Source organism: Lampris incognitus, chromosome 4, assembly GCF_029633865.1.
Source record: "Lampris incognitus isolate fLamInc1 chromosome 4, fLamInc1.hap2, whole genome shotgun sequence".
In the NCBI taxonomy this organism is placed as follows: Eukaryota; Metazoa; Chordata; class Actinopteri; order Lampriformes; family Lampridae; genus Lampris; species Lampris incognitus.
In genome coordinates this window covers 62,815,578-62,829,987 of record NC_079214.1, presented here as the reverse complement: position 1 = coordinate 62,829,987, position 14,410 = coordinate 62,815,578, and the positions used below count along the sequence as shown (strand labels likewise).

Genomic DNA, 14,410 nt, shown 5'->3' with positions numbered 1-14,410 from the left:
AGCCCAATATCACAAATGACAAATGGGGCTTTACAGCAACACAACATCCCGTCCTTAGACCCTCACATCAGACAAGGAGAAACTCCCTAAAAAACCCTTTAACAGGGAGAAAGAAATAGGAAGCGACCTCAGGGAGAGCAGCAGAGGAGGGATCTCTCTCCCGAGACAGACAACGCGCAATGGAGGTTGTGTTTACACAATTTACACAATACAACATTGAAAGGGTCACAGAAGTATAACGATAAGCGGTGGAGAATAGGAAAATAAAAGTTCAGTATGGATCCAGATTACCGTTAAAACGGTAAAACAGGCAAATTGTGCTATGAGAGCATAAAGATGGCAGGTGCAACTACAACAGGGCTCCTCAGCGGGAGGTCAGCACCAGAACAACAGGTGGCTTTCTGGTGACACGCCTTATCTGCTCCACCAGACCATGACCGGGGGATGATAATGGGAACACTGCATTGAAAAACACTATAGATCAGATTGTTAATTATCTCTCTTTCTGACATTTAACGAGACTGTATTGTTTCTTTGTTGTTTATGATGTCATTATGCATGTACCTACCTCTACAGTTCGGTCGCGGAATTAAAGGAAAATTGGAAATCCGTATGTATGTGTTAGAGTTAGGTTGTGTTAGCTATGAAAAAAAGAGTTGTGTCTCAGCGATGACATTTTAGTACTTTTTCAGTATGCGGAAAATTCAAATGTGCCAGAATGTCACTGTTTTGGGCTTGTCCCCAACCCAGACTTTTTAACTTCCCCTCTGTAATAAAATAATAAAAATGGTTCAATTCATTAAAGCTTTACTTTGCAATTCTCATAATTATGTAAAAAGACATGTTTCAAATTCATATGGGTTATATAGTATATGTGCAGTTTGCACATTTTTATAGTTAAATTTTGCCGTCCCTCGTTCATCTGTCATTACCATCACACTGGACATGTCAGAGAGCAGTAACGGTTTTTTCAAACAACAGTGTGGTTGCCACGGAAACGAGAAATGCCAGAGGCGCATGAGCAGTCATGGCAGAAGCATGACTTTTTCATGTCAATCAATCAATCAAGTTGCATTTTTTATAGCGTCTTTCTAGCTGCAGCAGCCACTCAAAGCGCTTTCAACACATGTAAGTAATTTGTAATGTAAAATGTAATGGCCACAAATGTAAGTAATTTGTAATGTAAATGTAATGGCCACAAATGTAAGTAATTTGTAACGTCCACAAATGTAAGTAATTTGTAATGTAAATGTAACGTCCACAAATGTAAGTAATTTGTAATGTAAATGTAATGGCCACAAATGTAAGTAATTTGTAACGTCCACAAATGTAAGTAATTTGTAATGTAAATGTAACGGCCAAAAAATTTAAGTAATTTGTAATGTAAATGTAATGGCCACAAATGTAAGTAATTTGTAATGTAAATGTAATGGCCACAAATGTAAGTAATTTGTAATGTAAATGTAATGGCCACAAATGTAAGTAATTTGTAATGTAAATGTAACGTCCACAAATGTAAGTAATTTGAAGCTTTATGTCCTGATCTGAGAGTATGTTTATTAGGCGTCATTACCAAACAAGGTAATAATTGAGTATTTTAGTTCAGAAATACGAAATTTCACTTTTTTCACGTATATTCATTGTACATTGTATGCCAGCTAACAAGTTCGGTTAGCAAGTGTAAGACTTAGCCAACTTTTTCTCCATCCATCCATCCATTATCTGAACCGCTTATGAGCATCCCGCGTCATGACCGTCACATGTTTCTGTTGCAGCTTTGAAAACCGCGTCATAGCATCAAACTTATTTCGTAGGACGATCGAAGCTACGCTGTGGTGTTTGTCCCGGACCACTTAATAGAGCTTTTGAAAAATAATAAAAAAACTGATTTCAATTTTTTTTTTATTTATTGTTTCAAAATGTCAAAAGCCAAAAGTGCCCCAAATTGAGGAATCCCCCCAATAAACCATCTCCTAGAAGAGGTCCCTTTGGGTTTTCTGCTGCGACCCCGGGCTGCCGGTGCACCTGAGCGGCGCACCAGAGGGAGGGCACAGCCCGGCTGGAAGTCGCTCCCAACTCTCGCGGTACTTCCATTCAGACATCTTGCTTTTTTTTTCTTTTTTTTTTTAGTTGCAAGTCTCCGCTTGGAGGGGTTTTAATAAAGCGCCCTGTGTCGTCTCGTCCCGAAGAGACGGCTTTCGTCGGCTCCCCTCCGGGTCTCTCTCTGGTGCCCACCCCCCCCCTCCACCCTCAGACGGAAGTGAGGCGGTGGGCGGCCCGGACCGGCCACCAGCCCCAGAGCGGCTCGTTTCTCCTCTCTCCGTGTCGTGCGTCATTTTCATCGCTGGGGTTTTTTTTGGGGGGGGAGGTTTATTTTTTTCTCCCCTCGTCGAGGCGACATGGCAACTCCCGCTGCGGTCAACCCATCGGGTAAGTCCCCCGGACTCCGCTTCTTCGGGAAGGGACGCGAATGTGGTGGGATTCGCTGACGAAACCGAGCCGAATATTCAGCACCAACACGAAGACAGAGAGGGGGGGGGAGTGGGGAGGGCGAGAGAGAGAGAGAGAGAGCGCGAGAGAGAGCTCGAGAGAGAGAGAAAACACAACAAAAAGCAGCCAGGCCGCCGGAGCCTGGCCCAGCAGCTTCCCAGCATCCCCCTTCCCCCACCGAGCACCACACTGCCCCGCTGTACGACAGCCGGACGAAGGCGGCGGGATAACCCGTCCGAAACCAGAAAAGTACCGTAATACCTCCTCCTCATTACTGTCATCCTTACGGGGGGGGGGGGGGCTGTTCGCCTGCGCACGTCGGAGTGTTTCTCGGGGGTTCCGGGCAGTTGGGGCTAGCTTAGCTACGCGCTTCCATGTCCCCCCCACCCCCCGTAACCGCCCCCGCCCCCTCTCCCCGGTTACGTTCCGTGTAATTAGCCCCCAGCGCGTCGGACGTTCGCCGTGTCTGAGCGACACGGCCGCGGCCGGGCGGCCCACTTGATCCGCGGGTCTCGGGTCCCTCTCGCCTGTTGAGTCGTTTGTTCCGCGAGGCCGTCGGTGCACCTGGTTGCCTAAACGCGGCGGCGCGGCGTTACGCTCCTGCGTATCGGCTCACCGAGCGGTCGGTGTTCGTGGTCGTGACCGCCCGTTGTTTTGAGTGTGCAGAACGCGGCTACGGTGACGCGTCAGCGCTAGTGGACGTGTTGCGTCGTAGCTAGCTAGCTAACGCCGCTCTCCGGCGTTTTTGCACCGACAGTGCAAAAACTGTTGTTGGGAGATTTCTGCACAGTCGGTGCCAAATGCTGGAGAGCGGCGTTAGCTAGCTAGCTAGGATGCGACGCGTCCACTAGTGTGGAGAACGCAGCTGCAGCAGCACATCAACACTAGCTAAGGCCAGTCTTAGTGTTTCACACCAGCTGTCCAAAAATGGTCTCTTTGCACAGTTGGTGTAAAACACTGTTGTGCTGCTGCAGTTGTGTTCTTCACACTAATTGAAACCTTGCATCGTAGCTAGCTAACCCCACTCTCCAGCGTTTTTGCACCGACTGCAAAAACTGTTGTTGGAGATTTCTGCACAGTTGGTGTGCAATGCTGAAGAGTGGCGTTAGCTAGCTAGCTAGGATGCGACACGTCCACTAGTGTGAAGAACTCAGCTGCAGCAGCACATCAACACTAGCTAAGGCCACTCTTCAGTGTTTTGCACCAGCTGTCCAAAAATGGTCTCTTTGCACAATTGGTGTAAAACACTGATGTGCTGCTGCAGTTGTGTTCTTCACACTAGTTGGCACGCTGCATCGTAGCTAGCAAACGCCACTCTTCAGTGTTTTGCACCGACTGTGCAGAAATTGTCGTATTGTCTCCAACAACAGTTCTTGCACAGTCGGTGCAAAACGCTGAAGAGTGGGGTTAGCTAGCTATGACGCAGCGTGCCAACTACTGTGAGGAACACAACTGCAGCAGCACAACATTGTTTTACACCAACTGTACAAAGAGACCATTTTTGGACAGCTGGTGTGAAACACTGAAGACTGGCGTTAGCTAGTGTTGATGTGCTGCTGCAGTTCCGTTCTTCACACTAGTGGACGTGTCGCATCCTAGCTAGCTAACGCCACTTTTCAGCGTTTTGCACCGACTGTGCAAACGCGGGTCCCGTGCTGCTGCAGTTGTGTTCCTCACACTAGTTGGCACGCTGCATCGTAGCTAGCTAACCCCACTCTTCAGTGTTTTGCACCGACTGTGCAAAAACTGTTGTTGGAGACAATACGACAATTTCTGCACAGTTGGTGTGCAACGCTGAAGAGTGGCGTTAGCTAGCTAGCTAGGATGCGACACGTCCACTAGTGTGGAGAACTCAGCTGCAGCAGCACATCAACACTTGCTAAGGCCACTCTTCAGCGTTTTGCACCGACTGTGCAGAAATTGTCGTATTGTCTCCAACAACAGTTCTTGCACAGTCGGTGCAAAACGCTGAAGAGTGGCCTTAGCTAGCTAGCTAGGATGCGACACGTCCACTAGTGTGAAGAACGCAACTGCAGCAGCACATCAACACTAGTTAAGGCCAGTCTTCAGTGTTTCACACCAGCTGTCCAAAAATGGTCTCTTTGCACAGTTGGTGTAAAACACTGTTGTGCTGCTGCAGTTGTGTTCCTCACACTAGTTGGCACGCTGCATCGTAACTAGCTAACGCCACTCTTCAGTGTTTTGCACCAACTGTGCAAAAACTGTTGTTGGAGACAATACGACAATTTCTGCACAGTTGGTGTGCAACGCTGAAGAGTGGCGTTAGCTAGCTAGCTAGGATGCGACACGTCCACTAGTGTGGAGAACGCAGCTGCAGCAGCACATCAACACTAGTTAAGGCTAGCTAAGGCCAGTCTTCAGTGTTTCACACCAACTGTGCAGAAATTGTCGTATTGTCTCCAACAACAGTTCTTGCACAGTCGGTGCAAAACGGTGAAAAGTGGCGTTAGCTAGCTAGGATGCGACACGTCCACTAGTGTGAAGAACGCAACTGCAGCAGCACATCAACACTAGTTAAGGCCAGTCTTCAGTGTTTCACACCAGCTGTCCAAAAATGGTCTCTTTGCACAGTTGGTGTAAAACACTGTTGTGCTGCTGCAGTTGTGTTCCTCACACTAGTTGGCACGCTGCATCGTAACTAGCTAACGCCACTCTTCAGTGTTTTGCACCAACTGTGCAAAAACTGTTGTTGGAGACAATACGACAATTTCTGCACAGTTGGTGTGCAACGCTGAAGAGTGGCGTTAGCTAGCTAGCTAGGATGCGACACGTCCACTAGTGTGGAGAACGCAGCTGCAGCAGCACATCAACACTAGCTAAGGCCAGTCTTCAGTGTTTCACACCAGCTGTGCAGAAATTGTGGTATTGTCTCCAACAACAGTTCTTGCACAGTCGGTGCAAAACGCTGAAGAGTGGCGGTAGCTAGCTAGGATGCGACACGTCCACTAGTGTGGAGAACGCAGCTGCAGCAGCACATCAACGCTAGTTGAGGCCAGTCTTCAGTGTTTCACACCAGCTGTTCAAAAATGGTCTCTTTGCACAGTTGGTGTAAAACACTGTTGTGCTGCTGCAGTTGTGTTCCTCACACTAGTTGGCACGCTGCATCGTAGCTAGCTAACCCCACTTTTCAGTGTTTTGCACCAACTGTGCAAAAACTGTTGTTGTAGACAATACGACAATTTCTGCACAGTTGGTGTGAAACACTGAAGAGTGGCGTTAGCTAGTTAGCTAGCTAGGATGCGACACGTCCGCTAGTGTGAAGAACGCAGCTGCAGCAGCACATCAACACTAGTTGAGGCTAGCTAAGGCCAGTCTTCAGTGTTTCACACCAGCTGGACAAAAATGGTCTCTTTGCACAGTTGGTGTAAAACACTGTTGTGCTGCGGCAGTTGTGGTCTTCACACTAGTTGGCACGCTGCATCGTAGCTAGCTAACGCCACTCTTCAGTGTTTTACACCAACTGTGCAAAAACTGAAATATTGTCTCAAAACAAGTCATGAAATGTTAGTGTTCACAAATATGCTTTGTAGTGGGCATGTTTGCGTGAAAAGGCGTTTACCGTCAGAGGGCGTGACTATTCTTGTGTAAGCCATGAGCATAAAGCACCTTGCACTGATGTCCCAAGGAGGAAGACACGTTTGACAACCAATAAGTTTGATTACTTCAGGCGGGGCGAATTGCTGCTGCTGACTTGGAACAGGAGGTTGATATGTCCTACGTCTCACTTTAGAAATCTGAAGAAAAAAACAACATCTGGAATGTCTGCAATGCAAATAGTGCTGCTGTGCCAGTTTAGCGGATTATTCAAATTTAGAGGACACCGTGCTGGGAGACCCCCATAACAAACAGGTCAACCTTCCCGTGTCTTTCTCTCTGTGTCGCCTCATTGGCAATGTAAATTAAGAAGAAGGGAAAAAAAGTAGCTTAATGGCACCTTCTCTGAATACAGAGTCCTGTAATGGAGTGTTGGTCAGAATTAACAATCGATCGGTTGAATTATTCCTGTTAACAGAGGGGCGCTATAACAAATCAAAACAAGGCCTGGTCTCCTTTGCTGTCTTGAAGAACAAGCAGTCCACCAACTACCCGTATATTATGTGCCAACGCCACCAAACCTTCCCTGACCTCTACCAACCAGCAGTCCTGTTATCGCGACTAACAAACCCGTTTCCTACATTTTAAAGGTTTAATCTCTCATGCACAGTGATGACCTACTGAGCCTGTTTTGGAAAGCGTGCACTGTTGGCATGCTAACTAAGTTTATGTCTGTTGGGTTTTGACATCCCGTTAAGTGTTAACTCAAGCCTAATGCAGGTGCTGCTGCTGATCTGTGCTCAGCTGTGCCCTCTCCCCTCTCACACGACCAAGGTCAGGTGAAGTGATCCCAGACCCGGGACACCAAGATGTGGAGGAGTGCTGTGTCATTACGGGATTAACTCAAGCTGGTCGCGATCCAATTGGCCTAAGAGCATCTGAAATGTGGCAGTGGAAATGACCTAATGAGGGTTGCGTGATTGGCGAGCAAAAAGATTATTCCAGCACGATTGGATATGATATTTTGTTTAGTGTGCAAGTTGCAGTTTGCACAGCCCCCCGCTGCTATATTAAAATATTAATGATATAGAAAGTGATCGAAGCCTTTCTCTTAGAATACAAGGATACTTTGCTATGCTTAGTTATGTAATGGTGTATTTATAGTTATCATCAAGTGTTTTGAGCAGTTTGCTTCCATCCGGCTTGTCACCACAGGGCCTCACGCTGTTTGACAGATAGATCTGTCTGAGGTGAAGTGGAGAAAACAGTGTGTGTCTGTGCATATACACAGTGACATTATTAACACTCGAGGCGCTCTCAGGATTTTAGCTGTGTTTACTGAAAAGCAAGTGTGAGGTGTTTGGTACGAGTAGCAGTATTAAAAGGTCCTCGCTTTGGGGGGGGACCGATCTGTCCAGTTTCCATCGTGCTTCTTTACCTTACTTTTGGGTTCTTTGGCAGAATAATCCATATCTGGATGCCGTAAGGGGGCCGAGTAAAAAAAAAAAAAAAAAAATGTGGAAGAAAGAGAAAAGAAAGGAGTTACCACAACCTTGTGATTGAAAGGCAGAGAGCCGGCTTCGTTACCCCCGAGTTCAGAACACTGATTAATGCATGTGACCTCAGGGCCCTTCAGGGGCCGACTAAAGATATGGATGTGATTGACTCGGTGAGGAGAGCGAGGTGTAAAAGGAACTCTCCCAATGTTCCCCTCCAGACTCTCTGCATAAACGCAGAGCACAGAGGCTGCCGGAAGGTCCAAGGGAAGCAGCAAAGATGAGTAAGGTTTTTTTTTTTTACAACCAGGGTCTTATTTTCAGTCTTTGCCACCGTGCGTGACAGTTATAATTTTACCCACCGGCTTCATTTTGGAGATTTTGGACTATGGGACAGTGGAACAAGAGCATCAACAAAACCCCAATTTAACCCAGTTATCTAAACCACACACTTGGAAGTGAAAAAGAAAGGGCAAGTTAAAAGTTATGACCTGAAATCTCCACAATGGTCGGTTGCATGGCTGATCTGCTTTGTGGTTCAACTTGCAGGAATTAGCAGCCTACATTTAGTGTAGGTAGTAGCAACCATCCATAAACTACCCATGCAGCACAACCGGGAAGTCCTAGATCAGGGGTGCACAACTCCAGGCTTCGAGGGCCGCAGTGTCTGCGGGTATTTGTTCCAACGATGCACTACACCACCTGATTTAACTAATTAGCTCACCTCTTGGACCAAGGAGGGAAAGGAATTCGTTAAATCAGGTGGTATAGTGCATGGTTGCAGCAAATACCTGCAGACACTGCGGCCCTCGAGGCCTGACGTTGGGCACCCCTGTCCTAGATGACAGGAAACCATGTACACAGTCTGAGACACTAGTTTTTTTGTTAAGTGAGAGTCCAATGGCGGTTCCTTGCCCAGAGTGTCCAAAATGAAGCCAGTGAGTGAAATGATATGCAACTGATGGTAAAGGGATCCCAGTTCGAATCCCTGTGTTACCTCCAGATTGGTCGGGCGTCCCTACAGACACAGTTGGCCGTGTCTGCGGGTTGGAAGCTGGATGTGGGTGTGTGTCCTGGTCGCTGCACTAGCGCTTCCTCGGGTCGGCCGGGGCACCTGTTCAGGGGGGAGGGGGAACTGGGGGGGGGGGGGGGGCGGATAGCGTGATCCTCCCACGCGCTACGTCCCCCTGGGGAAATTCCTCACTGTCAGGTGAAAAGAAGCGGCCGGCGACTCCACATGTATCGGGGGAGGCATGTGGTGTAGTCTCAAGGCTCAGCGTTTTCGATTTTATTTTTCAAAGCCATCCAGCATGCCGAATTTCGCCACAAGAGGGCACTGTTACGTAACCTCACACAAACAGGAACACCTTTTGGATCCGCGGAAACATAATATCCGAGTGAAAATCACTTTAAAAAATCTGGGTATTTTTCGGTGAAAATCGGTAAAAACCGAAAACGCTGAGCCTTGGCGTAGTCTGCAGCCCCACCCGGATCGGCAGAGGGGGTGGAGCAGCGACCAGGATGAATTGGAAGAGTGGGGTAATTGGCTGGATACAACTGGGGAGAGAAAGGCGGCAAAAAAATCCAGAAATAAAATAAATAACTGATGGTATTAAGTACTATGGTACTATGAAAAAAAAAAAAAAAAAAAATTTCCTTTAAGGCCAAATTATTAGACTGGTAGATACAAAAGGTGTGCACACTTGTAAACTACCAGGCCTTGGCCTCGTGTCCTTGATTAGAAAGCTCATTGGAAGAGATTTGCTCCTTAAGTCGTCTGCAAAATTGGACAACCACACAGTAATGAGTCGCTTTCCAGGTGAAGCGGGGTCTTTATCAGATTAGTTTAGAGCTCCGTGACTTTCATGACCTCTTCATGAATGAATGATGGAAGGATGTGTGTGTGTGTGTGTTTCCTGGAAGGGATGGAAGAGAAGGGGGGTGGGGGTGGAAATACACGCTGTATCAAATATTAACTGTGCTACTGGGTGCAGTGGGGCGTAGCGAAGGGTTTGTTTGGCCTATCCATTGCATCTGGCTGAATGAGTGAGTGAGTGGATAGAGCGGAGAGATGGAGGGGAAAACAGAAAGGCAAATAGAGAGAATTTGTGGAGGGGCTACAGAGAATAATAGAAGGCGGGGGGGGGGGGGTGGCAGAGAGAAGAAGGTAGAGGCTGATTTGGCACGCAACCCAACTCAGTTCACCCATAATGACTGCGTCCCACAGCAGACTGAGTCGGTATTGAATGTAACTGCCAGCCCATAATCTGCCTTCCTGTATGGAGTTAAGTACTGACCGTGTGCATGCCTCGCACCACTGAAGGACCTGAAGAACCTCATCAACAGACACCATCTGATGGAATTAGGTAACTAGGGGTCCATTAGGTAGAGCCTCAAACTGTCGTATGCAGTGGCATCCGGGTAGTGTAGCGGTCTATTCTGTTACCTACCAACACGAGGATCGCTGGTTTGAATCCCCGTGTTACCTCCGGCTTGGTCGGGCGTCCCTACAGACACAGTTGGCTGTGCCTGCGGGTGGGAAGCCAGATGTGGGTATGTGTCCTGGTCGCTGCACTACTGCCTCCTCTGGTCGGTCGGGGCGTCTGTTCGGTGGGAGGGGGGAATAGCGTGGTCCTCCCACGCACTACGCCCCCCCTGGTGAAACTCCTCACTGTCAGGTGAAACAAATCGGCTGGCGACGCCACGTACCGGAGGAGGCATGTGGTAGGTAGTCTGCAGCCTTCCCCGCATCGGCAGAGGGGATGGAGCAGCGACCGGGACGGCTCGGAAGAGTGGGGTAATTGGACGGGTACAATTGACAATTGGGGAGAAAAGGGGGGGGACTACCTTATACAGGGCAGATGAATTGTTCAAGGGATGCACAGACAGGCTTCACTATGGAGGTGATGGAGACAGCATTACAGTAGTGTCTCACAGGGCAACTGGACACAAGCGTTACCCTAATGCCTCCAGGGTTTCTGTTAACCCTAGTGTTATTTTGCTGGGTGGATAGCTTAGGTATTGGTTTCTACCACCTACGGTTGGCCAGTCCTGCAAGTTGAACTAGGAAGTGGTTTAGCAATGTGCTCAACCATTGATACTGGAGATTTGGGGTTATTACTTTCCACCTGCACTCTCAGTTGAGTAAATTGATGTAACTGATATGCACGATGGCGAAAAGTACAAAAATGAGACCCGGGTTGTAAAAAAAAAGAAAAAAGAATTATTCTTTTGAAGGGCAGTCTGCATACTTCTGTCCTTGGTTTGTGTTTGGGACAGGCAGGCAAGGGATAACCCATCACAGATGCCGCTTGAATGATTTGAATGCTGGCACCGGGTGTCACTGACTAACTGTCGCAGAACTGACTTTTTACTGTTGGGCCTGTCTACAATGCACTGACCTGTGTTGCTGTCATTACTTTGCAGAGATGGGCAGTGAGTTGCCAGGGACTGTTGCGATGCCTGGAACAGTTGGGACAGGCCAGGTGAGGATGAGTGGAGCCATGCCAGGCCGTGGGGGCAAAAGGAGGTCAGGAGGGTGAGTATCCCCCAAGTCAAGCCCACCCTAAAATGGTCACTGCTCCTTCGAATCCCCGTACAGTGTTACCTCCGGCTTGGTCGGGCGTCCCTATAGACACAAATTGGCCGTGTCTGTGGGTGGGAAGCCGGATGTGGGTATTTGTCCTGGTCGCTGCACTAGCGCCTCCTCTGGTCGGTCGGGGCGCCTGTTTGGGGGGGGGGACTGGGGAGATAGCATGATCCTCCCATGTGCTACGCTCCCCTGGTGAAACTCCTCGCTGTCAGGTGAAAAGAAGCGGCTGGCGACTCCACATGTATCGGAGGAGGCATGTGGTAGTCTGCAGCCCTCCCTGGATCAGCAGAGGGGGGTGGAGCAGCGACCGGGACGGCTCGGAAGAGTGGGGTAATTGGACAGTTCAACTGGGGAGAAAAGGGGGGGGGGGTTACTGCTCCTAATCATTGTTCTGTAGGAACGATACGTGGCTGTGAAGAGAACGACTGGGCGAAGCAACAGGAAGTGAAGCTGGAGCGCCCCGGGGCACTTTCTGGCTGATCTGTCTTGTTTGGGAGACTGTCATCTAAAACTGCAAGTCTCTTCTTTTACAACTGAGCTGAATAATTTAACTTGGCCTGTAAAGGATACGAGGGATTAACTGAGACGTCCGCGGGGCAGACATAATGGGTGCTAGTCACATGGCAAGCAAGCCCAGAAGACCCGACCTGTACTGAACTCGATAGCTTAATGCCGCTAAAAGGCGAGACCACACCAGTGCCGGTGTGTGTCGTGCACACTGGCAAGAGCAATAACAAAAAGAACAAATTTAAAACCGACTGGTCCGGGAGGGAAGCGCTGAGCACGAGTCCAGCTCCATGTTCACCCAGTCCTCAGGGGGCGGAGCAGCACATTTACCCCATGACGGGCATTAGGCCCATGCAGACATGAATTAATAATACAGATCTGGAGCCAGGCAATACAGCAAACAAACATGTCATGTCTATCCCTCACTGCTTTACTTATTTAAGTGTGAGTGGAGATAACCAAGTACCTAGTTCAGTACACGGGTCTCAAGACAGCAACAGACACGCACAATAAGCATCTCCAGTGTTCACCCATTCAGGCGGCTCTGCTCCCAAGGCACTCTGAGCCGTAAGTTAAATCACGCGTACTGACCGGGATTCTGACATGGTGGTGGTGTGTGTGTGGGTGTGTAGGTGGGTGGGTGGGTGGGTGTGTGTGTGGGTGGGTGGGTTGGTTGGGGGTGGCAGTGTCAAGACACAATAAGAAACATAGAGCAAAGTGCCATTTGGCCTTAGTGTTGCTTGTATGGGACGGAGGATGAGGGGGGACCACTTTTCTTCATCATTGAACGCTGTTGCATTACGCTTTAGTCCAACCATGCGGTACTCAGAGGAGATTTATTTCCATCTCCACATGTCTTAGTAGTCCTACCATGCGGTACTCAGAGGAGATTTATTTCCATCTCCACATGTCTTAGTAGTCCTACCATGCGGTACTCAGAGGAGATTTATGTCCATTTCCATATGTCTTAGTAGTCCTACCATGCGGTACTCAGAGGAGATTTATGTCCATTTCCATATGTCTTAGTAGTCCTACCATGTGGTACTTGGAGGAGATTTATTTCCATCTCCACATGTCTTAGTAGTCCTACCATGCGGTACTCAGAGGAGATTTATGTCCATTTCCATATGTCTTAGTAGTCCTACCATGCGGTACTCAGAGGAGATTTATTTCCATCTCCACATGTCTTAGTAGTCCCACCATGTGGTACTCAGAGGAGATTTATTTCCATCTCCACATGTCTTAGTAGTCCTACCATGCAGTACTCGGATTTATTTCCATCTCCACATGTCTTAGTAATCCTACCATGCGGTACTCAGAGGAGATTTATTTCCATCTCCACATGTCTTAGTAGTCCTACCATGCGGTACTCAGAGGAGATTTATTTCCATCTCCACATGTCTTAGTAATCCTACCATGCGGTACTCAGAGGAGATTTATTTCAATCTCCACATGCCTTAGTAGTCCTACCATGCGGTACTCAGAGGAGATTTATGTCCATTTCCATATGTCTTAGTAGTCCTACCATGCGGTACTCAGAGGAGATTTATGTCCATTTCCATATGTCTTAGTAGTCCTACCATGTGGTACTCAGAGGAGATTTATTTCCATCTCCACATGCCTTAGTAGTCCTACCATGCGGTACTCAGAGGAGATTTATTTCCATCTCCACATGTCTTAGTAGTCCTACCATGCGGTACTCAGAGGAGATTTATTTCAATCTCCACATGCCTTAGTAGTCCTACCATGCGGTACTCGGAGGAGATTTATTTCCATCTCCACATGTCTTAGTAGTCCTACCATGCAGTACTCAGAGGACGTTTATTTCCATCTCCACATGTCTTAGTAGTCCTACCATGTGGTACTCGGGAGAGATTTATTTCCATCTCCAACTGTCTTAGTAGTCCTACCATGCGGTACTCGGAGGAGATTTATTTCCATCGCCACATGTCTTAGTAGTCCTACCATGCGGTACTCAGAGGAGATTTATGTCCGTAGCCACATGTCTTAGTAGGAGTGTCACACCAGTTATTACTGTGTTGGCAGACGGGAGGACAACGAAAGACTCGTCCAAGATTTAGTCAAGTCGACACAGACTGATCTCTAATGCATGAAAATGATCACTCGGTTATCTGCCACGACACCGGCCAAGTGTGATACCGGTCACTCGGACACACTTGCATCACAGCTCTCTGTGATGTGCATACAGTGCTCAAACAAAGAGAAGCGTGCCAGGGTTTCTGGGTATGAGAGCAACGGATGCTCTAAGGACAAATGACTTGAAGTTCCTAATATGTACACTACCGTTCAAAAGTTTGGGATCACCCAAACAATTTTGTGTTTTCCATGAAAAGTCACACTTATTCACCACCATATGTTGTGAAATGAATAGAAAATAGAGTCAAGACATTGACAAGGTTAGAAATAATGATTTGTAGTTGAAATAAGATTTTTTTTACATCAAACTTTGCTTTCGTCAAAGAATCCTCCATTTGCAGCAATTACAGCATTGCAGACCTTTGGCATTCTAGCTGTTAATTTGTTGAGGTAATCTGGAGAAATTGCACCCCACGCTTCCAGAAGCAGCTCCCACAAGTTGGATTGGTTGGATGGGCACTTCTTTGAGCAGATTGAGTTTCTGGAGCATCACATTTGTGGGGTCAATTAAACGCTCAAAATGGCCAGAAAAAGAGAACTTTCATCTGAAACTCGACAGTCTATTCTTGTTCTTAGAAATGAAGGCTATTCCATGCGAGAAATTGCTAAGAAA

At 47.8% G+C, this 14,410-nt stretch overlaps 1 protein-coding gene across 1 annotated transcript in view; it reads left to right on the top strand.

The window, feature by feature from the left end:
• Positions 1-1,945: 1,945 nt before the first annotated feature.
• Positions 1,946-14,410, top strand: part of arnt2 (aryl-hydrocarbon receptor nuclear translocator 2) — a 111,001-nt gene continuing 98,536 nt past the window's right edge. Inside the window, exons 1-2 of the mRNA XM_056278323.1 lie at positions 1,946-2,430; positions 10,968-11,079. Coding sequence (XP_056134298.1) covers positions 2,400-2,430; positions 10,968-11,079 — 143 coding nt within the window. The 5' untranslated portion in view covers positions 1,946-2,399. The remainder of the gene's footprint in view (positions 2,431-10,967; positions 11,080-14,410) is intronic.